At 24.1% G+C, this 27,851-nt stretch overlaps 1 protein-coding gene across 2 annotated transcripts; it reads left to right on the forward strand.

The window, feature by feature from the left end:
- On the forward strand, window positions 1–27,786 carry LOC145849983 (COP9 signalosome complex subunit 1-like). Of its 2 annotated transcripts, none has more exons than XM_082955112.1 (13): window positions 1–104; window positions 3,986–4,066; window positions 6,800–6,900; window positions 7,397–7,477; window positions 7,568–7,702; window positions 8,613–8,748; window positions 11,325–11,440; window positions 12,844–12,940; window positions 13,656–13,750; window positions 14,457–14,643; window positions 19,281–19,421; window positions 19,898–20,032; window positions 27,237–27,786. In XM_082955112.1, the coding sequence occupies exons 2-13, from the start codon at window positions 3,998–4,000 to the stop codon at window positions 27,258–27,260; spliced, it is 1,317 nt and encodes a 438-aa protein (XP_082811238.1). In that variant the 5' UTR covers window positions 1–104; window positions 3,986–3,997; the 3' UTR covers window positions 27,261–27,786. The 2 variants fall into 2 exon arrangements, with proteins under 2 accessions (XP_082811238.1, XP_082811237.1); XM_082955111.1 differs by lacking the exon at window positions 1–104 and adding an exon at window positions 2,162–2,247.
- Window positions 27,787–27,851: the final 65 nt, after the last annotated feature.

Here is a 27,851-nt window from a genome sequence, read left to right on the forward strand (position 1 = left end):
TCATAGAATTGACAACATTCAGGATGACTTGGGACAGTTTTTTTGACTCAAAGAGTTGCAACCCTGGTGAAAGCATTTAAAAATATTATTTTTATACTATTTAAGTTAGTTTTTTTTTAATCTTAAATATCATTATATACTAAAAATGGACAAACAAGCTTGTACTTTTAAAAACGTAAAAGAAGTTAAGAAGACCTGGAAAATAATTTCAAAAAACTTGATCAACCTTGTAAATGACTAAGGCTGCTTAAAGTAAGCATTTTAGCCCTTGGAATGGTATGGTATTTTTTTTCCATATTGATTTTATTTTGAAGACCATTATTTTAATAGCCACCAGTTTAATTATCATGTTGTATTTAGTATTTTCCCTTATTAGAATAAATGTTTAAGATATAAGTCAAAATTTTCTTAAAGGGCAAATGTTGCTTATTTGGGCAATTAAAGTAAGTTGGGGCAAAACAGGAGGCAATTTTAAATTTTTTGGCAGTCAAAATATTTAATAAATTTTAGTTTGCTATTTAGAATGACCTTTAACTAGTAAGGTGGCAAATAGTTAAACAAATAATCAACTAACTTTAACAATTTATTCTTGGGTCTGTAATAAAGATTAAAAAATATCTTTTCGTAACTAAAACTGTAACTGCCAACGGCAAAGATTATTATTTCTTAATTAAGGTTGGTAATTTTTTTTATATTGTGCCAAGGGGTCTATTATAAAAAATAATTTAGGAGATCCTGATGTAAAGGTACAGTGTTGGAGAGTTGAATAGTTTCTCTGTGGAAGTACAAAATAAAACAGACAAAACACATTTAATAAAAATCCCTCTTCTGCATATTTTAAGCAATCATTCTTGAATTTTTCAGTCTATCCTCAATGATAAACAATTCTATTTTAGGAATTTTTAAATTTTACGTACAAACATTAAAAAAAAAATTATTTATATTTTTTTGATAAGATACTTGTTGTTAGTGGTAATGTAACAACTTGGTGGTAATATTTTAATTTTAATTTAAGGAACATTGTTAAAAGTTTGAAGTTAAATACTAAGAAATAAAGTAAAAGAAAGTTTTTTAGTTTATTTTTCTAAATTCTGAAAAGTTGTACAATGAAATATTTTTTCTTTTAAACTTGTATTTGAAAATTTCTGTTAGACTGATTATATCTCAAAATATTTAAAAGTTTAAAAAAAAATTTTTAATGAAATTTGTTATTTCATACTATCTTTGAAGATTTTTTTTCTGAATCAATTGTTTTTTATAATTTGCTATAGAAGACAATTTTTTTCAAAGTTTTTAAAACAGTTTTATTGCATATAAACTAGTTTTAAATGATGCCAATGTTAATTTTTGATAAAAATATGTTAGACCTTTAACATTTTCATAATAGTGAAAAAAAGTAATTAAGTTTTAAGAGTTAATTTAAAACTATAAGTATTTAAAAAGTTTTTTATCAAAACTATAACTGAGTTTTTAATACATTATCTCTGCCATTCAACAAAAATTTCTTGTCTAATTTTAAAGTAATGAACATTTTATCTGAAGAAATCAAAAGTTTCAAATTAAAAATATTTTTTTAAAGATAAACGAAAAAAGATGAACCCACATTATTTTTTTCTGATAATATAGTAAACTAACTTTTTTTAGTGACCTAGTGTAAAAGTTTAAAAGAACCTTGTTTATTTTCAAAACAAATTTTATTTGTTTTGTTTAAGCTTCTGTAGCAAGAAATTAAGTAAAAATTTTATAACTCCATTAAAATTCTATTAAATAAGTTTTTCTTTTACATATCATTCTAAGATTAAGTTATTACTCTCTTATGTCCTTCAGAATTGTTTGAAAATTAAATTAGATGAAAACTTAAACCTTGGGTTTTAATTAGTAAAATAGCTTTGGATTTTAATATTTAATTTAAAGTATTATAAAAACTTCAAGTTTTTATTGACTTTTGAATGTATCCTTTGTTGTCTTTTTGAAACTTTGTTAAGAGCGTGAAAATCTCAAATGATTTTTTATCTCTGATTGCTTTGATGATAGTCTGAGTTGAAAAATGAATTAGTTACTTTTGGATTTATTTAAAAATTATATTAGTTAAATATTTAACGTAACAATTACAAACATTACTGTGTTTAAGAATGAACAACTTATCTTACTTAATTATAAATTGTTATCAAAAATGTTGAAATAATAAGGATAACAGAATTTAAATAAACACAAATGAATTCTTTCGAAGAAAATTATCAAAGAATGGTAATACTGTTTATATTTCTAAACTTATACTTAAAGAATATAATACATGATCATATATATATGTGAATATATAAAATTAAAATACACAAAACAAGCTTTTGCTTGGGACAGCTGTTTCTGCGTTAAATACGCGTCTTCAGCCAAGTATTTTATTCAATGAAAAGGAAACTTGTAAATAAAGCAATAAAATTGTACAAAATTAGGTATTATGTGATAATAAAATATTTAGTTGATTTCAGACAAAATTATTAACAGAGTTCTTAAATAATTTTTTTGGTAATGTATACAGCCAGCTAGTAATTAAATTCTTTTGTTTAGAGATTCTGTTTTTTTAAAGCTTAAAATTTTGGTTTTTCTGCGTTGCACAATTTACACCCATTAAAAAATAAATACACTATTTTATTTAGTGTATGTGAAATAGCAAGGCTCTCTACAAGGAACTGTAGAAGCTAGTATATATTAAAAATAACACACTGTGGTTTTCTTGAAACAAATTATTCTTAGCCTATTTAAATTACTAAATCAGGGGTCGGCAGGTCAAAAAAAGTAATTTTTTGTGCCTATTTAACATATGTATAACTAGTTTAAAAAAAAAAAAAGGTGATAGAATATGGCCATAGGGGGGGGGGGGGGGGGGGGGTCCACTTTGTTTTTTACAACTTGATCTTATTTTGTAGAATTTAATCTGAGCTATCAGACACTTTTAACCGCTTAAAAAAACTCAAAGTAACTTTTGAGATATAAGCGATCAAAGAAAAGGCGTTCAATAGGTTCCTTATGGAAGGCGAAAACTAAAAGTGCAAAAAAAGACTACTTCACTAAAAATCTATCTCCTCCTTCATTTTTTGAGTAATCTTTCTCAAATTTTTACAGAATGTGTATCATTAAACTTTAAAGAGATCTATTGTAGGAATTTTTTTAATTTTGAGTAAAAAAATTATTGTCAAAAAACTACCCTTTTTTTAGTTTTTTGTGAATAAAATTTTTATTTTTCAAAATTTCAAAAATTCCAACATTCAGATTCTTTAAAATATTAAAAGGAACATTTTCTGAAAATTTAAAGTCTCTAGGTCAAAAAATGAAGGAGGAGATAGGTTTTTAGTGAATTTTTAAATTTCTGAGAAAATTGACCCCGAAAAATTTGCGGTCCATATGTTTGTATCGGAAACTTTTTACAAAAAATAAAATATCTCAAAAGTTAAAATATATTTTTGAATTCTATAAAAACAGGCTTGTAGTTTGTATTTAAAGCTTTCATATAAAATCCAAAGTTATTTTTTGTAAAAAAAAAGTCGGACCCCCCCCCCTATGGCCTTATCTCCTAAAGGAAAAACTTGAACTAAAAATTTTTTTTTAACAAATGTATATTATTTAAAACAAAATTTTGAATTCAGCCTGACCTCTGTACTAGATCATTGGTCAATTTTTACTTTCATTCAAGTACATAAAAACTTAATATAATTCAAAATACACACAAGTTAAATAAAAAAATTTAAGCATTACTATGTCATTGAAATAATCAGTTTCAAAGTATATACAAAATTTGCAAAACGTAAAGGTTTACTAAAAAAAATTTAAGATCTTTAGGCTCTGTTTGAATATTTTATAATAAAAATATTTTTAATAATACATAGTACACATTTTACTTACAAAAATATTAAAATTATTTTATTCAATTAAGTTTATCTTTAATTAAGTAATATTAAAGTACCTTTTTATTTATTTTAATTTCTTTCAGCAAGGAGAACCAATGCAAGTTGATGATTTAGTTCATGACACAGATTCTGAGAAAAATTTTACTATCGAAAATTCTCCTCTTGTAAGTTTTTTCTATTGGTATAATTTGTATAATATTTTAAAAACTAAATTAATAAAATAATAACTTACAAAGCTTTGACTTACAAGCTTAAATAAACCTTTTTATATAAAAAGTCTTTAAGATAATTTTTTTTTAGGTGTAAACTGAATGTATGCTTTTATAAAGTAGAAAAAATGTTTTTGAGATATAAAAAAATTGTAAACATGAAGTACTTTTGTTATACAATACTAGTTTATTTTTAACTATCTTCAAAAATGAAAAAATTTTAAAATTTTATCTTTGTATAGGTTGTTAAGCTAAATATCTTCAAGTTTTAAAACTTTGTTAAAGTATCTAATTGTTTAGTAAAAGAATTTAAAAAACTTTATGAACTAAATAGAAAAGAATAGTTTCAAAATAGTTAGACATTTTTTCAAAAAAAAAACGCCTTATGGTTTTGAATTTATTAAATATAGTAAAAATATAAGAAGATACTTTGAGAATGTAGGAGATAATTGAAAAATTAAAGTTAAAAGAATTCTCCAATCTAAATGTTAATTTAAGAAAACTAAATCAAATTTAAGTAATTAAATTATTGCATAAATTAAAATTAAATCATACTTAAAATAAAAATATTTAATTGTCTTGTAGAAAATAAAAAGAAAGTTTTTATGGCTAAACTGACAGCAGGTTTAAACTAAGTTTATTTTTCATTCCGTAAAATAAAAACTGTTTTTAAATAAGTAATATATATTTTAATTTTAGTTGATAATTATTTGAACTAAAGATCTAATTTTGTTTGCAGAAATCTAAGCTTAAACATAAGTTTAGTATATAAATCTCTGAATCTATTTCTTGTCTTACTCCTTGTCCTTGCTTATAAACGATGCTACATTTATTGAATTTTGTTAAGTTGGTAAAACAATTTTAGCGCATTTGTATTTAAAAGTATATATCTTAACTTAGCTTACATTACAATTTAAATTCAGACAGTTCAAACTCTTTTTTTTAAAGGGCAAAAACTCAAAATATAATATTTAATTGAAAAATTCAATAAAAAATGCGGGTGTAGGTCTAATTAATACCTACAAAATTTTTTTTTCTTATTTTTGCAAAAAAGTATTTATTAAAGAAGATTTTGATTAATTACTAAAAATTAGTGTATTTTGAAATTTTTTATAGCCATATCTCAAAAAAAACTTATTGTTTTCAGAAAAATGTTTGTAGCTATTGATAAGACCTACATTTTTATTTTTGAAATAATATTACTTTTTGAGTTTTGGCTCTTAAAAAAAATTCAAGAATTTTAATCGTCCGAATTTGAATTGTGGTGCACCCATATATAATACTCCACAAATAAAAATTATTTTATCTTGATGCGAATAAAATTTGTAATATTGTGAAAATATAAAACAAAAAGAAAGTGTTTTAGAAAGGCTGCATGACACAATTTTTGTGAAATAAATTCGTTTGTTTTGCCTTTATCATGATATTTTTTATTTTATTTTTATTAAGATTTATTAAAATTGTTTTTTGATATTAATCATTTGATTAGTTTTTAAACATTTTTAGGTAGCAATTTATGTTAGCTAAAATTTAATTTCACATTTTTTGGTTACAAAAAGAAACTCTTCAAATAGTTTCATTTAGATATTATTCTGAGCATTTATCAAACTATCTTCATAAGATTTCTTAAGTTATAATGTATTTATAATAAAAGTTTGTTTTATTTATGTCATCTTGTTTTCACAATAAATAAAATAATCTATATATTTGTTATTAATGTTTGAGGTATAGTCATTTTTATGAAAAGTGTTTAATACACTGTATTGACTGTTAATTTTTCACTGGCAGTTTTTTGTGACTTTTAAAGATTTATATTTTTTTTTCAGATAGTGAACTTGAATTTTTAGGAAATGGTCAAATAGTTAAGAATAAATGACAAGTTTGAGTTTTTAAGTATTAAGGAAACAAGAATTTTTTTTTGTAATTTTTAAATAAAAACACAACCATTTTCATTATTAAAAAGATCCTTCTAGGTGAATTCTTTTGATATTAGTAATGGGTTTAAATGTAATGAAATTTGAAGAAAATAGGATGAATAATTAAGGAAAGTTAAGACATAAAGTGGAATAGTGTTTTTGTTCTTGCCTTCTATGAGGAACCTATTGATCTTTACAATTTTGATTGCTTATATAAAAAAAATTACTTTAAGTTTTATTAACTGGTGAAAAGTATATGATAGCCAAGATAGAAACTTAACAAAATGTGATCAACTTGTAAAAAACAATAAAACAACTTCTATAGCCTTAAATGAATGCTATTTATTCTTAAATTTATAGAGTTGGCTGCAATAGAGAGGTTTTTGGAGTTGTTTTGTTCATAAAACTATGCAAATGAGATAAGGTTTTAATACATTTGATTACATTAATAACATTTAAACTCATAGCCCTAACATATGTTGCCAGAAATTTAAATCTAAACTGTTACCCCTAATCTAACTTACCCAAACATATAACAATTAATTCGAAATACTTAAAAATAACAGAAATAAAATATTAGCCAATCAAAAGCGCAGCTGACATGAGTTTTGTTTTAAAGTTAATTCGTAAAGGAAATAAAAATATTGCTATATGGCTAAGGAACAAATAGAAAACTTAGAAGTTGTAAAATCTCTAATTATATTGACTTTAAAGTCTGAATTACTTATATTTATTATAGTATATAATAATATTATAAATTGATATTTTGTAGGATTTAGAAACTTTAGTTTGCTCTTACAAAGGTTATACCAAAATTCAACGCTTGCTCTTTATTGCTCAACATGCACCTAGTATAGCTGTAGATGCTTACAAGTTAGTTTTAATATGAGAAAATTTATTATGCTTTGTTTTTATAAAAACTAAAATAAAAATTTCAAAGCTATAGAACATTTTATAAGTGCTATATACCTTTATTTAATACACTGTTTACTTCAAATTTTTCTAATATTAGCTAACTTATAAATTAAGTAGTCAAATATAAATGTAATTATAATTTTTTGCTTGTTTAAATGTTGTACTTAAATGCTACTATTCTTAAGATAAAACTAATTAAACGTTGTATGCGATCAGTTTCTAGTAAAGGTGTAAAGTAAAAATATTGATCAACTTTCACCTTAGTAGTTTTTAGTTATCAAGATTGGTAATATTTTAAAAAATATTAATTATAAAAAGCTTGTGAGGCTTGTACATTTTTTAAACAAGTATTTTATCTATTGTATATTCCATTGTTTTTTAATGTATTTACTTCTTTTATTAATGTGACTTTGCATAGATTTAAAACAATTGAATTATTTTTATTTCTATTTAGGTTGGCAATTAATGCAGTTCAAGAGACTCAAAATATTCGTTTGTATAAAGAAGTTTATGGTAAATACAAGACTGTGACAATGTTAGTTATTTTATCAAACAACAATACTCAGTATTAAAATCAGAACTCATAATAGTCTTGTATTGAGTATTAACTCTCTACTTTCTATAGAGACAACGGAGGTCTTCCGTTTGAGGAAGATGTGGTATGGATTGATAAATTTAGCAATCAGGCCGATAAATTGCAAGAAAAATATCAAAATGACCTCAAAACGTACAAAAACATGAACATCAAAGAAAATATAAGGTTTAAAGTACTTTGGTTTTCACACTTGAGTTGAATTATGTAGTCTACAATATTGTTATATTTTTTAGTGTAATATAAAAACTAGCAAAAGCTTAATTAAAATTTTTAGTAGTGTTGATTTTAATTTTATCATAGATTACAAGATAAGAAGTTAAATCAAAGACAAGAAAGTTTTGTCAAAATTTAAAAGCAATTATTTTACTAACCCAAAATTCAAAAATTTTTGTTTTATAGTCGTTTTTCAAATATTTAGATCAAGCATATTGAAACAAATTGTTATACTAAATAATAAATACAAAGCTTTTCAACAGTTTTGGGAAGTTAACTTTTTAATTATTTTGTTTACATATTTAAATTTTTTAGTTTTAAATTAAAAAAAGTTGTTTTGTATAAAATTACTGTGTTATTTTTATTAACAATCCTAATAATCAGTTTTTTATATCGAAATTAATAATTATCTAACTTGTTGTCCTGAGTTATATATCCTAAGTTATAAAGAAAACTTTTATGTGTAGAAACACATTTTGGTACATAGATTTTAAATCCGAAAACATAAATATCAAAAAATAAAGACAAAATAACTGTCATAAATATTCTAATACTAAATTAAGGCAAAAAATCACAATACTAGGAGGATTTGAGGAATTGTTATACTTGAGTATTTTAACTATGTTTAAAAAACATACTTTTAAAGTTTGTATGTATGTTTATTAATTACTATTATTACTAAAACATTAAACAAACTTGTTCAATACTAATAAAATCAAGTGAAATTTGAAAAACTAATTAAGCTTATAAAAGTAATGTTTTGTATGCATTTTAACTCCTTTTTTTAGTCATTTCTTAAATAATAGCTTTGATACACACTCACGTATTTTTTCGCAATGAAATTAAAACCTGTGCATAACAGGCGTGCATATGGATTTCTTGCCAGTCATTACATAAATGTCGGACAATTCAATGACGCACTAAAAATTTACTCCCGCATGAGAGATTACTGCTCAATTCCTACGCATGTGGCTAACATGTGCGCCCATGCTGTTCAGGTGACTTAAGTGTTTTTTAAAAGTCCCCATGACGTGAAAATAGTAAGAAAATATTGTTAACGGATCGTTTTATTGTCGTGATGAAAATTGTTAAAATTCAGTTTAAAAAAAGTTAATTTAGTTAGTAAAAATATTTTGTAAAATAGTTAAATTTTGTTTTTATTTAAGGTACAAATTATTTTACAATGGTTACTTATTTTTTAAACAAAAATAAATATAAATTACAAGATTTTTTTTGATGACAAGTTTTGAGCTATTACAGCTTATGATAAATAAGTATTCTAAGAATTAACAAATATTGCAAGGTTTTATGTGTAAAACATCTAATAAGATATAGAACAACGTAAGGGCATGGGAGGGTTAAAAAACTTTTCTTAACATGTTGATCTTATTTTAAAGAAAATTTTTTAAAAGTTTTGTAAAGAAAATAAGTTATGAGATATAAGCAGACGAAGTCGGAAAGTTTAATAGGATCATCAAAGAAGGACGAAGTTAAATAGGCGAAAAACACTATTTAATTAAAAATCTGTCCTCTCCTACAGTTTTCAAGCAATCTTTTTTAAACTCTCAGTTTAATCTTATTTTTTTGATAAACAGTCCTACTGAAAAAATTTTTGTACGTTTAATTAAAAATAGTTTTCTTGTTAAAAAAATTAAAAATAGTTTTTTTTTATTCATAAGGATTTTTTTTTCAAGTTGTACAATAGCTATTATTTGTTATGCAAGTAACATTTCCTAAAAGCTTGAGGTCATTAGCTTGAAAAAGAAAACAAAAATAGAATTTTATTGTGTTTTTAAATTTCTTAGTAAATTTACAGTTATGAAATTACAGTCCATACGTTAGTATCAGAATCTTTTTACAAAAATAACTATATCTTAAAACTTGAACTTTTTTGTATTTACTGACTTGAAGTTTTTACTTTCAGCTTTAGTATAAGAGAATATAAGAGCCAGTGTTAATTTTTGTAAAAATAGTCTTAATCCTCCTATTCATATAGTTCTTACAAACGAAACAGTTGAGTCATCCAAGAAGAGTTTTACCTAGACTTTTTCGTTTTTTTTAACTTATTTTTACAAACATATTTGATATACTTGAAAACATTGTTAAGGTAAGAGTGAACTATCTGAATGAGTACTGGAAAAACTTTGTTCAGTTTGCTTGGTAATTTACACAAGATACATTTATAAGTTTATAAATTTTTATTAAAAAAAAAATTACTGACAGCAAAATCAGTTTTAAAAATGAAACTCAATCCTACAGTAGTTATGGTTACCACAGTTTTTAAATACGTTTTTGATTTTTTATTAAGAAGGAAACTTTTATTGCAGAAAGTTGAAAAGCTTTTATGTTTTTAGCCAGTTTAAAGAATCTATTTATTTAAAGGCAGTCAAATGAAACAGAGAAACTGTTTTTTAGAAATTTCTTTCAGGTCTTTTAAATTATAAGTTTTTCAAAGCCCTCTAAGTAAAAATTAAAACTTATAGTAAAAACAGCTTTATAGGCAATACGAGCCTTTAAATTGGCCCTTATACGAAAGCTAAAATTAATTACTGTAAGAAAGTTATCACATAAATAAATCAATTTATCAAATAAAAATTAAGTTAGCAGCTTTGAGATAAATTATGTTTTGTAAAAAGTTTCTGATGTAAATGTATTGAGGAGTAATTTTTCATTGCCCATTTTCTTGGAGTTTTGAAAAATGTACTAAAAACTTATTTTCTTCGATTTTAAATAATCAACTTAATATTTAGAAAATGTCTCTTGCTACAAAAGAAAAAAAAAACACATTGTTAGAATTTGAAAAAACAGAATAAAAGTTTAAGTATTTTATATTAAAATAAAAAAATATTGCTTTTTTTATTTTTTATACTAAGAAAAAATTAAATTAAAAAAATCCATACAATAGTTGACTATTAAGCTAAGATTAAACTGATAAAGATTTGGAGAAATAGTTGAAAAACTTTATGAGAAGTTAGAATTTTATTGATATACTCTTTTTTATCTTTTCACTTTGGTCCTTCCATAAGAAGCCTATTGAACTATCTGACTTAATACCTTAATACTTCAAAACTGAATTGAACTTAGCAAAAAGGTAAAAAGCAACTGCTATGCTAGCTAAATTAAAGATCTTCAAAATAAGGTTATCATGTCAAAAATGCGCCTTTTACCCCCTGTTAATAACAAAAAATATAATATAAAATTAATTTAAAAATTAATCTAAATCCATTTTATAACAAATAAACTGTTACTTTTTGTAGAAAATAATGGTTATTTTCTATCTAGTCTAAATTTCAATATTTTACATACAAAATATTTCAAATTCCACGAATCTGGCTACCATGTAACATGTTTCACTGGAATTTATAAGACTACTATAAAATTATAAAATATAAATCAAATTTTATTTTTATGTATTTTAACAGACTTCAGCAAAAAACTAAATTAAAATTAAGGATATTAAAATGAACATGTGTTTATAAAAGAAATAAGCTAATTGTCTTATTTAACTTCTTGGTCATCAAAAACTTACGCTGTAGAATTTCATACAAAGTACCTGATTTTTAATATATTTTAGGTGAGTTTTTATATGAAAGAATGGCCCTATGTGTTGCAATTTTGTCAAAAAGCTGAAGCTTGCAATTATTTTAAAGAGAAAGATATAACAACACTCCCTTTGCTCAATAAACTAAGGTTATAACTTTTTAATGTAATACATTTTTATTATAGCTTAAGTTTGTGTTATTCTGTCAAACTTAAAACTTATTTGTTTTTGAGTTTTCTGTCTGTAATAATATAATGTATTATTAAAGTTTTATAACGTAATTAGTTCACTGTATTTCTCAAAACTAAAAATGTGTGCCTAATAGTGAAAAACAACTTACTTTTTAAAAATGATATAAAACTAAGTTTCTCATAAACAATAATATATGAACAAATGTGATGACATTTGCTTATGCAAATACTAATAGTAAACTTCTTACACTTAAAATATTACTAAATCAATTAATTGTCTTTTTAGTGACAATATCATTAATTTAATTTTTTAAGTTTTGCGTAGTGATCTCTTTAAAATTATGAAAATATTTATGTCATTCTAGTTTTAGGGTTGCCACTTTACCTGGAATCCTGAAAAACCTGGAATTTGACAATTTAAGCAAAAAAAAAACCTGGAAAAACCTGGAATTTTTAAGAATTTTAACATTTTCAGTAGTAAAATTTCAGTTTGACTCAAAAAATTTATCATGTATATAAAAAATTTTTGTCATCACCAATTTTTATTTTATTAAAAAACACAATTTAAGTAGCTTTACAGTATCTTTTCAATCTTTTTAAACTATTTAACACAGTTTCTTACCTTAAATTTAACTTTAAACTAAAAATAGACCCAAAAATAAGTACTTTTAAAAACCTGGAAGAAATTTGAAAAACCTGAAAAATTTTTTGAAAAAACTAGTGGCAACCCTGTAATTTATTAGATATGTAGCGATATCATGTACATGTAACAAGTATTTGATAAATGTATTTTATATAACTTTATAATCAAAACTTAGCAGTAAAACTTAACATATTTACAAAAATTAAAGTAAATTTGATTGATTATAGAATTTGTGTTTTTTGTTTTATTAAATTTTCTACTCACGGTATTAAATGCAATAAAATAATTTAAAAGTTAGTAAGACATTTATTGAAATTTAACCGAAATAAAATTATTAAAAGATTCGTTTTTAGTTTATAACCGCTAGCTGAAGCAAAGCGCAAGTTCTGAGGTAGGGAGAAAGTAGGGGAGTTAAATTTTATCATCTATTTTGCCTTCGCTGATAAAACACTTTTGTTACAATGACGCCTTGGCAATAGTTTTTTGTCTCCTACGATATTGATTAGAAGGAAAAACTCTCAAAACGCAATTTAATTGACAAATTATTGCTTCATAAAATCGAAACAACTTTCATCTCGATAAAAAACTTCGCACAAAATTACACCGTTTTATGTGTTTTCGGGTATCATATAAGGTTTATAGTTAAAAAAATAAACTATTACTTATATAAAAATTTATATGAAGTTGAAGTATTATTTTTTATTAATAATACGTTTAGATGCGCAAGAGGTGTTGCAAATATGTCCATTGGAAACTATCAGCTGGCAGCCGAGAGTTTTTTGCAGTGTACCATCGACACTTGCGATTTTCCCGAGGTACTGATTTTGATTAGCCTTCAAACAGACATTAAAAAAAACTTAAAAACTCATATACCATAGGTTACCTGTAAGTTAAAGTAAGTTATTTAAACTATAATAATTTTATGTACGGTGTTAAGTTGAATTTTATTTGACTACGTGAAGTTTTTTCTTTCTCAGGTGAGGTACGGAAAGTATTTGAAAGTTTTGTTAAGCATTTAAATAGTTTTTGAATCATTTTGTAATTCAGCTATTTCAGTTTATGTTATGATGTTGACTTTTGGTGTTTAAAGTTTATATTAATGTTGGTTTTAAGTATTTAAAGTAAATAAAATTGTATTGAGCCACTATTTGACTACAGACAAGTTAAATTTCTCTGAAAGATAAGTAAGTAAAAATACAGTGTATTAAAAAGTTGAGTAGTTTATTATTTTATATACTTAAATTGTTTCGAGACTTTAAAACAAGTGAAGTTAAATTTTATTTTGAAATAAACACAGATAGTAAAAGTTTATTTTTATTTCGACATCTTTCGTACATAAAATTGAACTACTTTATTTTTTTGATTTAAAATAAATTTAAGAGATAAACTTAAATTAATACTTTTTATTGTGGTATAAAGTTTTTAATATAATAACCAATTAAAAAGTAGTTTTTGCAGTTTTATGCTATTGAAAAACACTTAAGTATAATCAAAAGTATAATTAGAGCTTAAAAATATTAATGATTGCAGTTGATGACAGGGAGCAATATAGCAGTTTATGCAAGTTTGTGCGCCCTTGCTACATTTGATAGAAATCAAATCAAAACCGACCTTATCCAATCTAGGTTTATATTACATATATTGTGTTGTGTATACATTTGTGACTGGTAGGTTTGTTTAAAATCACTTTAAAAATAAAGTACCTGCTTAAATCTGACTTAGAAAAAAACAAAGCTAGTCAACGAAGCAGGGTAATATAATGTTAAGTCAATTTGCCAAAATGAACTCATTGCAATTTGTGATGCTCACTCAGCAGCTTTATTTGTTTTCGTGCTTTCACGTGACGTCCTGGTTTAAATTAAAATGGCAGTTTTATTATCAGCGTGCTCTCAAAGCACCTGCGTGGTTTTTATTTTTGCAAAATTGCGTTTGTTTATACTCATTACGCCGAGCGTACAGTAATGATTTTTTTGTATAAACAACCATAATTAATTTTCGGTTATTTTTTGTTCTCACATTATTTGAAATATATTTTAAAGTTATTCAAAAATTAACATTAAACTGTGAAGGAGACTTTTCTTAGATATATTAATCAATAAAGTTAAAAAATATAGTAGTATTTATACAATTAAAGGTTTTTGTAAAAAAAAAGACTTAAAATGAAATATATTTTGCTAAATATTGTTGTTTTCGGCTAGCGAGTAATGAAAGAACTTATATTGGGTATTTACTTATGCTAGTTTTAAAGTATTAATTTAAAACTTGTAATTTGTTTGTAGTTTGTTGAATAAATTTGTTTATACATTATTAAATATTAGTAATATACAACAGCACATTCAAACTGATGTTGGAGTTGGAACCTAAAATCCGAGATGTGGTAATTTCGTTTTACAAATGTCAGTATTCTAACTGCTTGTCAATGCTTTCCGCTTTGCGTAATGAATTTAAACTGGATCTCTATTTATCTTTCCACACTGACAAACTTCTGCAAAAAATCAGACTGAAGGCTCTGTTACAGGTTAGTATATATTTTTAAACGTAATGTTGGTAAAAATATATTTTGAAATCTTGTTGTTGATTATGTTATTAAATTAGTTATATAAAAAAAGAAGTGTCACATAAAGTTATTGATTTAGTTAAAGATAATTATATTTAAATGTTGATGCCCTCATTATTTGTGAATGTAAGAAATAAAATAAAGTAAATAAATAAAACTTCATTCATTTACTATCGAACGAAAACAATAACTGACATATGATTAAATCTATAAATAAAACACCAAGTTCTTAATTAAAAAGTTTTAGTAGTTAAACAACAATAAAAACAATAATGTTTGTTTTGAACAAATGAGTATACGTAAATAAATTTTATGTTATATTTGTGCAGTATTTCATTGCTATAATGTTACTATTGTATGGAAAATCTTTTAATTTTTGAAGTATATACACTTAAAAGTTTAAAACTTACAGATAAGTATATATTGAAATTTTTATTAGACTTGTTTTGTTTAGTGTTAATAAGTATATATCATAAACATTGATTCAAAGAAATTAGGCTTTTTTCATTTAAACTAATAACTTGTAGTTTGTTAGTAGTACATAGTGTATAAAAATGTTAAGTTAGTACATGAAAACTTAACTTTTGTATGTAGGTGATATATTTAAATTACTTAACTAAATTTGGAAAACAAAAAATTATTAATATAATGAATCTCAAATTAGTAACTTCATTAGTATTTTACATTGTTTACAAGTTTAACAAACTTAAATTCAAAACAACTCTTTTTCTTTTTTCCGATACGAAGTTTATTAATAAAGCTTGAAAATGAAAAAAAAATGTACTCGTTATACATTTTAATGTATTTCAATGTTGGTCTATTTTCATCTTAACATTTTTTGTTTGAAATAAAAAACGAGAAAATAGTGTAGGTGTTTCATTTTATGCTTGGCGGTTTGCTTTCATCTGATTGCTCTTTTTACTTGCTTTTTGTTGCGTTTACTTCCTGTTTAATGTGTAAACAGTTCTCAATCGTGTTTAATACAATGATGTATGAAGGTTGAAATGTACTTGTCGTCTTTCTCAAGATTAAAAATATTATTTATTACTGTTATTATTATTTTTTTATTACTGCTTTTTTTTCTGTTAATGTTAGAAAGAGTGTAAAAAAAACAAACAGCTTTAATAAAAAGTTCAATGAAAAAAAATACAGTCATATAAATTGACTACCACAAGCTGCAATTTAATTGAGGAGGTAATAAAATATTTTCTTATTCCAAACGTTCTAAATTAATCACATTACTAGCAATAGAGTTTAACAAAAAGTAAATTGGGAGTATGACAATAAACATGTTTGTTAATAATCAAAAATAAAATTAAAGCTCATTTTATTATAAGTATCAAAAAAGAAAAAAAAAAAATTTATGAATAAAATAATTTTAAATGAACTACATAGTTTGTTTATTAAACCTGAAGTTTTAATGTAATGTATGGTTCAATAGAAGTAGTAGAGCTACAAATAATTGCCTTACTTGATTCTTATCTATCACCCACATTAATCTTATATGTTTGGTATTGAGACATGTTAAGATTTATCTTATCAAGTTTACTGCTGTACCAGATTAAATTAGTTGATAAGCTTCTTACCTAAACCTATGTTTTAGTCCCGATATTTATACAGACGGTACAAAAAAAAAATAAATAGATTAATTTAATTTAATTCACAAAAATGTGATGTTATTGTAAAGTGTTGTTATTAATTTTTGAAACATTAGGCATGATCATAAATTATTTATTCTGTAAAATAATATATAAAGATCAAAACATTTAAGTTTTATATTCACAAATGAAAGCTATCAGTTGCTTGTTTTCAGTTCAGGCTTGTGTTAGTTTTATTATTATTTAAACTAACTACATTTTAAGTATAACAACTAACCTAAACTTTCTTGTTTTAACTGCGTTTAATATTAAACATAAACATGTTGTTTTAAAAGTAAATGGGAGTTTGAAAGGAAAGAGAACAAGTTAGATATACTAACTTATAAAATAACCTATATGTATAATGTTTATTTTAATTGTATAAATTTAGCTTTTTGCTTGAAAATTTTGTTTAAAATATAATTAGATTTTTAGCTTTGGTATGTTGAAATAATTGATTTCTTCCGAAAACATAAATAAGTAAATAGTTTTTGCTTGTTTTTGAATTATATAACGAGTGTCATAAGCTCTTTTAGTATGCTTATAAGCGAATTTATCTGAAAAAGTGTTTGAAATATAATTATTCTAAATAAGTTTTTACTTTTTATTAACTATACTGAAATCCTGTTTTATTTTTTATATTAATAATATTTTAGAATTAAACAACCTAGTAATTAAGGTTATTTCAAAGCAGGAACAATTTTACTTAAATAATTCTTATTACTTTTCTACTTTTTTAAATCTCTTAAAATATATTATGACAAATATATAAGAATGTGATCTTAAATATCAAAGATTTTACAAAAACATTGGTATCTTTTATTTTTAGAAACACGTGCGTAAATTTTGTAAATCATTATGTAGAACGGTGTTACGTATAAAACCATTCTATTATTTGAAATCAAAAAACAACAGCTGTATACAAATTTTTATTTAGTAGCTTTTTACGCATAAACACAAAGAAACATAAAATTTATAAGTGAAAAAAAATCATTCGCACAAAAGTTTATTGTAGGTAAAGTTGTAGTATAAAGTTTTTGTAAGAGTTTTAGAATAAGGTTTTAACTAGCATTTCATTGGAACATTTTTCAAACTTTAGTACATTTAAAACTAACAAATTATTTTAATTAATTAATAGCTCACTTCCATGCATATTTTTTTTGATTTTCTGTGAAAATCGAAAGTTTTCTAAAATATTAAAAATTAAAAATTAAATTTGAAAAGTCAAGTTAAGTTTTTGAGTTAGTATTGTTGTTATCTATGAACTAAACCAGGAATCGACAGCCTTTTATAAGTCTTCGACTAGTTTTTCTTAAATAAATCGTTTGTAAGCCGCACTCTAAATAAAAAGGAGTAAAATAAAATAATTATAGTAATAAACAAAAAAGTGTAATATAAACTTCAAGTTTGATAAATAACAAATAATGAAGCACCAGTAAATACTAATTTTCAAAGTAGTAGCCTGATTTTAAATTAATATTACATATTTTTATTGCTTTAAAAACGGACATTTTTAGCTAAAGAACAAAGAATTGCGGGGCGAAGTTCCATGCTTAAAAAGCCGAATTTGGTCCGTGAGCCACAGTAGTTACTTAAAAGAATATAAATTAATAAGTCCATATATGTAATATTATTTGAAAAAATAAATGTATAAGTTTTTGGCATATGTTTTCTTTAAAAGAGGCACAAACTATTTAGAGTTAAGGTTATAATAAGTCTAATATTTTTTCTGCATAAATTAGAGTTTGTCTTAATTTGAATGCTAAAAATACATACAGTTATATACTTTTTAGAGAAAAATATTTCTTTTTATTTTTAAGATAAATTAAGTTAGTAAATAGTTTCTAAAAACAATAAAAAATAAAATTTTCATGATCAATTTACTCAAAATTTTTAGACATAAACTATAAATTTATCTCCTCCAACTTTTTTAAAGTAGTATATCTCAAGTTTTCAGAAAATAATCCTGCGGTAGTTAAAGCAAGTAGTTACGAGTCACAATTTTTTTTTGTGGTCAAATTAATATAGTTAAAAGTTAAAAATTCCTTGACTTACAAGTTTTTTATAATTTACAAAGATTAGACTGATAATATTTATAAACGATTGTCCAAGAACTGTAGGAGGAGATAAGCTTTTACTGAAATATTATTTTTTCACCTTTTTAGTCGTCGTTTCCATACGGAACCTGTTGGACTTTCCAACTTAACTTGCTTACATTGAAAAAAGTAACTTGGTATTTGAAAAATATATTGTAGATTAAAAAAAACATTTACCCCTCTCTCCCTTATGGCCTTATGTAAAAGTTTTAAAAGTGGAAATTATTTTGTAATTGTAGTTCGTGTGCATACTCTAAAGCAGTGCTTCTGAAATGGGGTTCCGCGACGCCTCTCAGGGGTTCCGCGAAGCCTTTCAAAGTTTAAAAATTTTTGTAAAAAATTTACATTTTATGTAAAATTAAAGTTCGGGGTTCCGCGGAAAAGTTGAACTTTGGAAAAGGGTTCCGCCACTAGAATAAGGTTCAGAAGCACTGCTCTAAAGAACTTTCGCTTATTTAAACATAAAACTATATTAAAAAACATTAACTATTAACTTGGAATTATTAAAAAAATCTAATTGTTATTTGAAAATCAATCAACTCTTTTAATTTAACAAATTAGTTGAATACATTTGTTCAAAGCAATGTAAAGTAATTATTTCTGTGTTTCAATAATTAAAACAAAAAATCAAGTTTGTATAGTAAACTTTTTTGGCTGTGGATATAATTGATTGGTGTAAAAATTATGTTGATTTAAAAACAATTCAATGTGAGTTTGTTCATCGTTACATAACACGCTCGAAATCATTATGTTATCTTTTTGCTTAAGAAATTATCGATTGTTTAATATGCTTAGTTTGACTTGAAATGCAAGTAAATTGATTTACACCGTGAATTTTTATTGCTAACTAACAACAATAAAACAGTACACAATTCCGTATAAGACGGTAGATATGCATAAAATGGCTGAACAATTCAAATGCAAGTCGATTAATAGTTTAGAAGATGAACTTATTCCTCTTATACTTTCTGGAGAAATCAACGCTAAAATCGACTCACATAAGCAGGTTAATATATTAAAATGCTAGTTATAATTTTTTTAAACAATATAAGTTAAATTATTTGAAAAAATTAGTTAATGTGATAACATTTAGTTCTATATGCTGTAACTTTTATTTAAACAATTATTTAGCTTATTATGTTTTTAATTTTTATTAAGTTATATAATTAATTAAAAAAACACATTGTATTACTCACATTGTTAAATTTTTAACGTTAGTTTACCACAAAAATGAAAAAATTTATCAAGGAAATTGCGTAAAATGGTTAACTAGGTTATGCAATAATTCTTATTGAAAGTAGAGTTTTTCAATGATTTTTCTTAAAATTTAAATATTTTAACCTAGGGTATAGCTCCATTTATTTCTGACTTAAATAAGATGTTAAGTCTAAAATAAAGACTGTTTTGAACTTTAGTTTTACTCTAAAGCTACTTCGACCTAAAAATGAAAAATCATACATTGCTAATTCACACATGTTGCAGGTGTTGAGATTTCGCGAGACTTGCATGAGGAGCGATGCTTATGAGAAGTGCCTGCAAGTCGCCAGGGAACACATACACAGGGTCAAGTCCTTGTCCCTGAGAAATGCGGTCATGCGAGCCGGTATCGTCGTACAAGTTTGTTTTTTCCGTTTTTTTAAATTAAAAGCTATGTGGTAAATTTTGTATAGTTAAGCTTAAATTAATGAGGAAAATTGATGGAAAAAATTACTAAGGTTCAGGAATCTTAAACAATTATGTTTTTTTCCTTAGAATGTTAAGTAAGTAATAATATGGCTTATATAAAGGACTGGTTTATTTTTATTTTTTTACAACATTTGTTATTATTATTTTTTATGCTTTAAATTATAGTTTCTAAAAACTATAAAATTTTATGTCGGTAACGTCGAAAATGACGGCCAAAATACAGAAATTCTGTACTAGATGCGGTAATTACTATTATTTTATAGGACTAAAATAAGCTTATCATTAACTTTAAGGCTATTTTAAGCATGATGCATATTTTAATACCTGCGGTACTTCGTTCTGTTTCTAGTTCTGAATAAAAAGTTGTTAATGCAAGGCGAGCAAATTAGAATCTTGAAAAAAGTCAGCCAGCTTCGTGTAATGTGTTGCTCAGTGAAGCGAGACGAACTTGCCAAGTTCAAACTTCATTGACCGAAAAGCGACGTTCTGTTTTCGCGCTTTGAACGAAATTCTTCTTGTGTTTGACTCAGAAAATTTCGAGAACAAAAGTATATATTAAGGTTATTTAAGTATTTTAACTGTTTAAGTACAAACTTGTACTTTTTAAAAGTTAAAATGAAATTATATTTTTTAAATGTACATGTTTGTATTAAAAAGATAAATATATAGAAAAAGTATATTATTATAATCTTTAGAATAACATCACCTTGCAAGATCAGGTTTGGGCTAAAATATCTGTAAGATGAATTAGTTAAAAAATTCCTTACAATAAGTTTGTTTTAAAACATAGTTTTTACAGTTTGGTGTAGTTATGCAGTTGTATAGTTTTCAGTTTAACAATTTCTTAGATTTTCAATAGTATTTTGTATTATTAAATTTCTTAAAAATATCTGTATCTTAAAATGTTTAGAATTTCAGAAACTTTCGATGATATTAAAATAATAAGTTACTATTCTATTAATTAGAAAAGTGTATTAAAATTAAATAAGTAAAAATAAATCAACATAAAGTCACTTACTACTTCTTACTTGGCGCAAATAATTCAGATTGACATTTAAAAAGGCCACCCACCTCAATGATAATTATCTTGCCATGTATATATAAGCATCGATATTTTTTACTACTTCATATATATTTATGGTACTAGCTAGACTATAGTGTTTGAAACGTTCTTTGAAATAGTTTTTTAAGTCTAATAAGTATGCTTATAAAGTGGAACTATTTTGAATACAAGGTGTACAAGAGTAAAAACTAAGATACATTTTATCAACTATTATGCATAATTTGATAATAAAGTTATGAGATGAGAGTAAATTTACACAATGCTTTTTAAATTTCTAGTCCTAGTGGTTCTAAGCTAAGATAAACGTCTGTTTTTATTAAGATATGTTGTGTGTTTTATCGATTTATTTCAAAATAAAAACTTATTAAGCATAATTTTTTTTTTTTAACCAAGCATACACTTTTATAAAAAACATTTACTTATGCTTCTAAAATTATTTTGTTTTCTAAAAAACGAAATTCGTAAATAATAAAAGTTATAATAATTTTAATCCCAGAACTTTTATTAGGTACAGCAGTAACTTTAAATTTATACTTGTTAAGTTAAATACAAATGTAGCTTAAAACCAATGAATTATGCTAGTATTTTGAACTTAAATTTTATTAGTAGTGATTTTCAAGCAAAGATAAATTTTAATAACAATGAGTATTTTGCATTTTCTTTAGAGTTCTTAGAACTTTCTTGAAAATGTAGTATATAACTTTTCAGTATCAGTATGGTAATATTTAATTTTTTGTAAATAAACTAAAACTTTTAATTGACGGCTTGCCTAAGATGCGTGCTAACATTTTAAAACAATTTGCTCTCAAAATAATTTAGTCACGCACTTCGCATTATTCCGGTTTATCGCCATTTTTTGTCGAGTTTTTCATTTTCTAAATTGATATTTTTGTTTAACTTTTTTTTATTTCATTTAAAGTAAACATTGATATTTCTTTTTATAATATTGTTTTGATGAGCTACGCTGAAACGTTAATGGTGTTTAGTCGACAATTAAACTTTTTCAAGTTGAATTCGCAAGTTTAAATTGTTTCCACAGAAGTATTAAAAACATAAATAAAACGTGTAATTTTTACTCCTGATCTTTTGGAAAAAGGTTTTACATTTAGCATCTGTGATGATTAGAAATTGCTGGCGTGCAAAATTTTGCTGTGAGTAAAAACTTATGCTTAAACAAAAGATAATATAATTTTTTACATATATGTTTTATAGTTATGTTAAGTAATCAAAATTTTAACAATGATTCAACTAAAGTTAATACCTGTGTATACTTATAGTCAGTAAAATCGCTGTTTAACTTCGATGCATTTTGTTTTTTTAATTTACTCAACCGAATGTGCTAACACTAAAATTTTTGCTTGTATTGATGCTAGTTAAAGTCAAAATATTAAAGTATTTGCACATCAATTATCATTGTTTAGCACAGAATTTACTTTGAACAAAATCAATGACACGTTTAAATAACACATATCATTTTAACTTGGTTGATTAGTTTTTGTTTTGCTAGTAGGTCTTCAATGAGTATTTATTTTCTACTTACCGAAAATAAATTTCAGTGTTAACTTGGAAAAAACAAATTTACTGAGTTTCTTTTAACTTCCGCTACTTAAACAAAAAAATTAGCTAGATATACCAAGCTTAGATAAACCAATCTTACTTAAAACAGTTTTAGCTATTTGTTTATAAGTTTTATATTGCTAAAAGCTGCTACCTTAATATTTTCATGTTTTTGTAATTAGTTCAGTTTTTTAATACGGAATAATTATTAATTCAATTTAAATTTATAATATTGTACAGCAACTCTCAGTTTATGTTGCATTTTGTTTATATTAGAGTTGATGCTTTAAGTATAGTAAATTAAAATGACTACTAATGTTTTATCAAATATTCTATAACCTATAATTAGTATTTCTCGTTCGTTAGGATTTTCTCTCAAAAGCTAATGGTCGAATTTTTAAACTAACACTGGTGCACAGTAAACCTTTATTATTAAAAATATTTCTATCTAAAAACTCTAAAAAACACTTTATTGTAAACATATTTAGTATACTACAGGATTAGGTGTATAAGGTTACTCGTATATCTTAGTAGATAAATTTATTAAAAAAAGCTGAGTGATAAAAATAAATTGATGTATTACTAATTAGTTACATCACTAGCTTCTCGGCCTAAGTGGCATTGTGTTTTTTGATAATAGTCTAAGTCAATTAAAAATTGTAGTTTTTAATACTATCTTAACAAACAAATAAGTGTTATTGTATCTTGTTATATGCACACTAGAACATTTTTATATAAGTATTTTAAGCGCACATCTAAATGTTTTAAGTAAAACAACTTTAACATTCTGGTAACTTTGTTGGATACTAGTATTACAATAAGAAACAATATTTATCTAAATTGTTTTAAAAAAACTTTTTTATATTTTAATTAATTATTAGGTTTCTTAAAAGTTATTGCTGTCTTTTTAAAATTAAGTAATTTTTTTGTAGTAGTAAACAGAAAACAGGGTTGCCACTTTACCTGGAAACCTGGAAAAACCTGGAATTTGACAATTTAGGCAAAAAAACCTGGAATAACCTACAATTTTTACATGTCAGTAGTAAAATTTTGACTTGACTCAAAACATCTATCATATAAATAAGATTTTTTTGTCATCATTAAAAGTTATTTTTATTAAAAAACATATTTAAAGTAGCTTTACAGTATCTTTTCAATATTTTTATACTATTTAACACAGTTTCTTATCTTGAACTTAACTTGAAACTAGAAATAGACCCAAAAATGTGTACTTTTAAAAAACTGGAAAAAGTTTGGAAAAGCGATTGGCAACCCTGAGAATAGAAAAAATAATGTGAATAAACATTAGGGTACGCATATAATTAGTAAAATTATCAATCGTCTTGGTAAGGTTTACTTACATTATATATGAGATTGTTTCTTAAAGTTTGCACCTTTCTACATAGTTAATTTCATTGTTAAAATAAGATTTTATGAGTATTAAAAATGTAGCTGCAATGTGTAACATTATCTTCAAAAGCAAAGTTTTCAGAGTTCCTATAGAGTTTTAATACAACATATAATTTTAAACCACAACAGGGTAGATAATTAGAAAAAAGTACGTACTAGTGTGCACACAGTTATATCAGTAATTTTTACTAGTGTGTACAGTTATGAAAGTTTTAGAACCTCTCATCTACATAGTTCTTTTTGCCTAAAATAAGTATATCGTATATTGCAAAATATTTATTGTCTTACTTTTGGTTTTGTGAGTATGGAAAAGACTTTTAAATAAATTTGAATATGGTAAATAACCAAATTTAAAAAGAGTACACATACTGCTTTATTTTATACTGATGCGGTACGATAAATTATTAACAAATAATAATTTTTGTTAAAATAATTAAGTAATTTTGTTTCTGGATGCACGACTATTCAAATTGGGACAATTCAAATTCTGACAATTCAAATTGTCGTAAAAAAATTGAAAGGGTCACAAATTAAAAAGTAATGTATATTTTTCAAATATGAAAAATACATATGTAGTTCCTATTAATATCTACAAGCCATTTTTTATTTTTTGTAAAATATTAAATATTTTTTGAGATATTGCTTAAATAAAGTGAAAAACATAGTTATTTTTAAAAATTTCAAAACATCATGAAAAACATTTAGGATTTTGCAACAAAGAAAAAAGTGGCTTGTAGATTTTAATAAGATTTTAATAAGATTGCCATATGTATTTCTTATTTTTTCAAATTTATATTACTTATTGAGATATATATAGTCTTTTAAATAATATTTTTTTAAGAATTTGAATTGTCGGAATTTGAGTTGTCGGAATTTGAAATGTCATGTAACCTTTGTTTCTATACTGTCTAAAATAACTAAAATAGTTTCAAGTTGAAGATTAAAGTTAATGATACTCTAGATGCCTTTTGCAAGCTGCGGGTCAATATTTGTAGAAAAAGCTGCTCGCTTGCCTTTCGCGAACGAAAAAAGTCTTTCGCGGACCACAATTAATTAAGAAAAATTGAAGTGACAAAACTTTAAATTAAAAACTAAAAAATAATAATAGAGCACTAATAACGAATGTTTGTTAAAGCAAGAGCCTAGTTTTTAAGTTTTTTTTATCGTTTTAAAAAGTGTCTTTGGTAAGAAGTACTTATTAGGCCGTATATTTTTCTTTAATTGGCCCCATTTTGCCGAATACTGATCTAGAAATAAACTAAGAAATAAAGAAAATTAATTAGATTATATGCTTAAAGTCAGAAAGTTTAAAATAAAATAATTATAACAACATCAAACGTTGTATATACAAATATACCGTATTTTGTCGTTGAAAATTAATTGTTTTAATGTACACGTATATATATATATATTGTATAACAGTGTTAAACTTACCTTAACAATTTTTTCTCTTTAGTTAACTTTTAACATTTCGTTTTTTTTTACTAGTAATAAGTAAATTAACAAAATATATATTTATTAATTTTGTATAATAGAATAATTTAGCAGAAATCTTGCAGCTAGTTTGTTCGATTTTAAATTGTTATGTATTAGAAATCTAGCATCTGGTTGATTAAAATGATAAAAAGTTATACACCGTTGTACTAGTATTGATATATAAATTTCAACAAGAATAAGATTTAAAATAATTATCAGTTTTTCGCTACAACAAGTACCTAAACTATAACAAATATATTTGTATTTGAATTATTTTGTGTTTAGTTTGATTGAAACTTAAAGCCTTAAATAGAAAGCAATTTAACAAAAAAACTTATCAAATTCATTTATAATAGTAAGGGCAAATTTTGATTCATTAGTCTATACTTAAGTTTAAAAACCAAGTGTCTTTTTACACTGCAGACACTTTTGATTTTTTTTGATAATGATGATTTTTTATTTTATTTTGCTTTTGTAGTTTTAAATAGTTAAACAGTTAAATTTATTAAATATAATTGTTAGATATGTATATAAATAGTTATGAACTTCTTTTTGAATATTTGTTTTTCGATGAGTTTTTTGTTAAAAGTATGCAATAATGTCATATAGCAGTAGCTTAATTCAATTGTTTTAAATATTTATAACTTTTTAGTGTGTTCATGCGAATTTTATAAAGTTATGATTGTTTTCACATTGCCGTTAAATCTAATTAAAGGTACAAATTAAAGCTTAATGCATGAGAATAAATAAAATTAAACAGAGAGTCGAATATATACTTAAGTGATATATACTTATTTTTTTTTACTATGTATTATTTATTGCAATAGTACAATCTTTCTGAAGCTACATAGATGTTTGATAAAAATAACCAAGTTTACAAGTAGATTTTACAATACAATTAAAAATTCCAATTAAATAAATCCGTAGTAAAGTTTGAACAACAGATTAAAAACCGTAAGACAACTAATCTATACAAAAAGTTAACAACTAAACTATTTCTTAAGTTTACAAAAAAATCACTTTTTTTTGATATATTATAAAAAATATAGTTTTAATTTTTGGTAAAAAAAAATGTCGTCTTAATTTATTCATGAACTTGAGATTAACTTTCACTTTCTACTATAAATCCATATTTACACATAACAAATACAATATTTAAGAAGTACATTAAAACATATGAAACTTTCTTAAAAATAAACTTTTATTAATTGTGATATAACGAACTGTTTTGTAATTTTTATAACTTGACTTGCAATTATTTTATTAGAAAAATAAAGGATTAAAAAGATTTAGTAAACAATGTTTTCGATTATCTATCAGTGTATAAATAAAAAAAAACTTAAATACGGGTTTTGATGAATAGAAGCGTCAATATAAAATGTGTACAATTTGAAGAAAATACTATTTTAAAAGAAAACATTGTGCCTTAAAATTATAAACATGTTTTATTATTTTTTAAAAGCTAAAAAATTTGAGTTCTTTTTGTATATGAGCTTAAATGAAATTAATCAGTTTTTAAAAAGTTGAAATAGATTATTTGTAGGAATAACATGAAAATTGACTTATAGACCTTAAGCTAAAATTTATAAAATACAGAAGCTAATTGATAAAAATAATTTTTAAAAACAGAACGAACCAATACAACTGACTTGAAAGGAAAGATGCGATAGATTACAACATGACGTCAACAATTATTTGAATTTTCAGAGAATGATTTATACAGTATTTTGTTTCTGTCGAGTGTTTTTTTGTTGTTTGAAATATTAAGTTCTGTTTACAGTAATAAAACTTCTTAAGTTCGAATATGTTTTAATTTTATACTCAATGGTGATAATTTTTCAGTTTTTATTAAGTAAAGCGCACTCATGTTTAAGTTTTAAAAATATGACTGGTTTTTCTTAACACAAAGCAAATTTAAAATGGCGGCGACTGCGTTTACGTTGTTTAGTTCTTACGTAATGCTTGCCAATTTGATACATCCTTAAACCTTCTCCTCGTGTAGTAAGTGAACTATGGAAGTAGGTGAGGTTTTATCAAATAATGAAATAACAAGGTTTTCATCATTAGTGTAGATTAGGTTTAAATTCCAAAGCTTAAATTTGAAGTCTTGTAGACTTAAATTGACATTTTTAATAATCGGAATTTTATTATTTTTTGATCAAGTGCATTACAAATTAAATTACTTGTTAAGTTTAAAATGTTCATAAACTTAACATTTTGTTTAAATCTTTAAAAAACTTAGTT

The sequence above is a fragment of the Thalia democratica genome, chromosome 2 (assembly GCF_965202585.1).
Source record: "Thalia democratica chromosome 2, ktThaDemo2.hap1.1, whole genome shotgun sequence".
NCBI classification, from domain to species: domain Eukaryota; kingdom Metazoa; phylum Chordata; class Thaliacea; order Salpida; family Salpidae; genus Thalia; species Thalia democratica.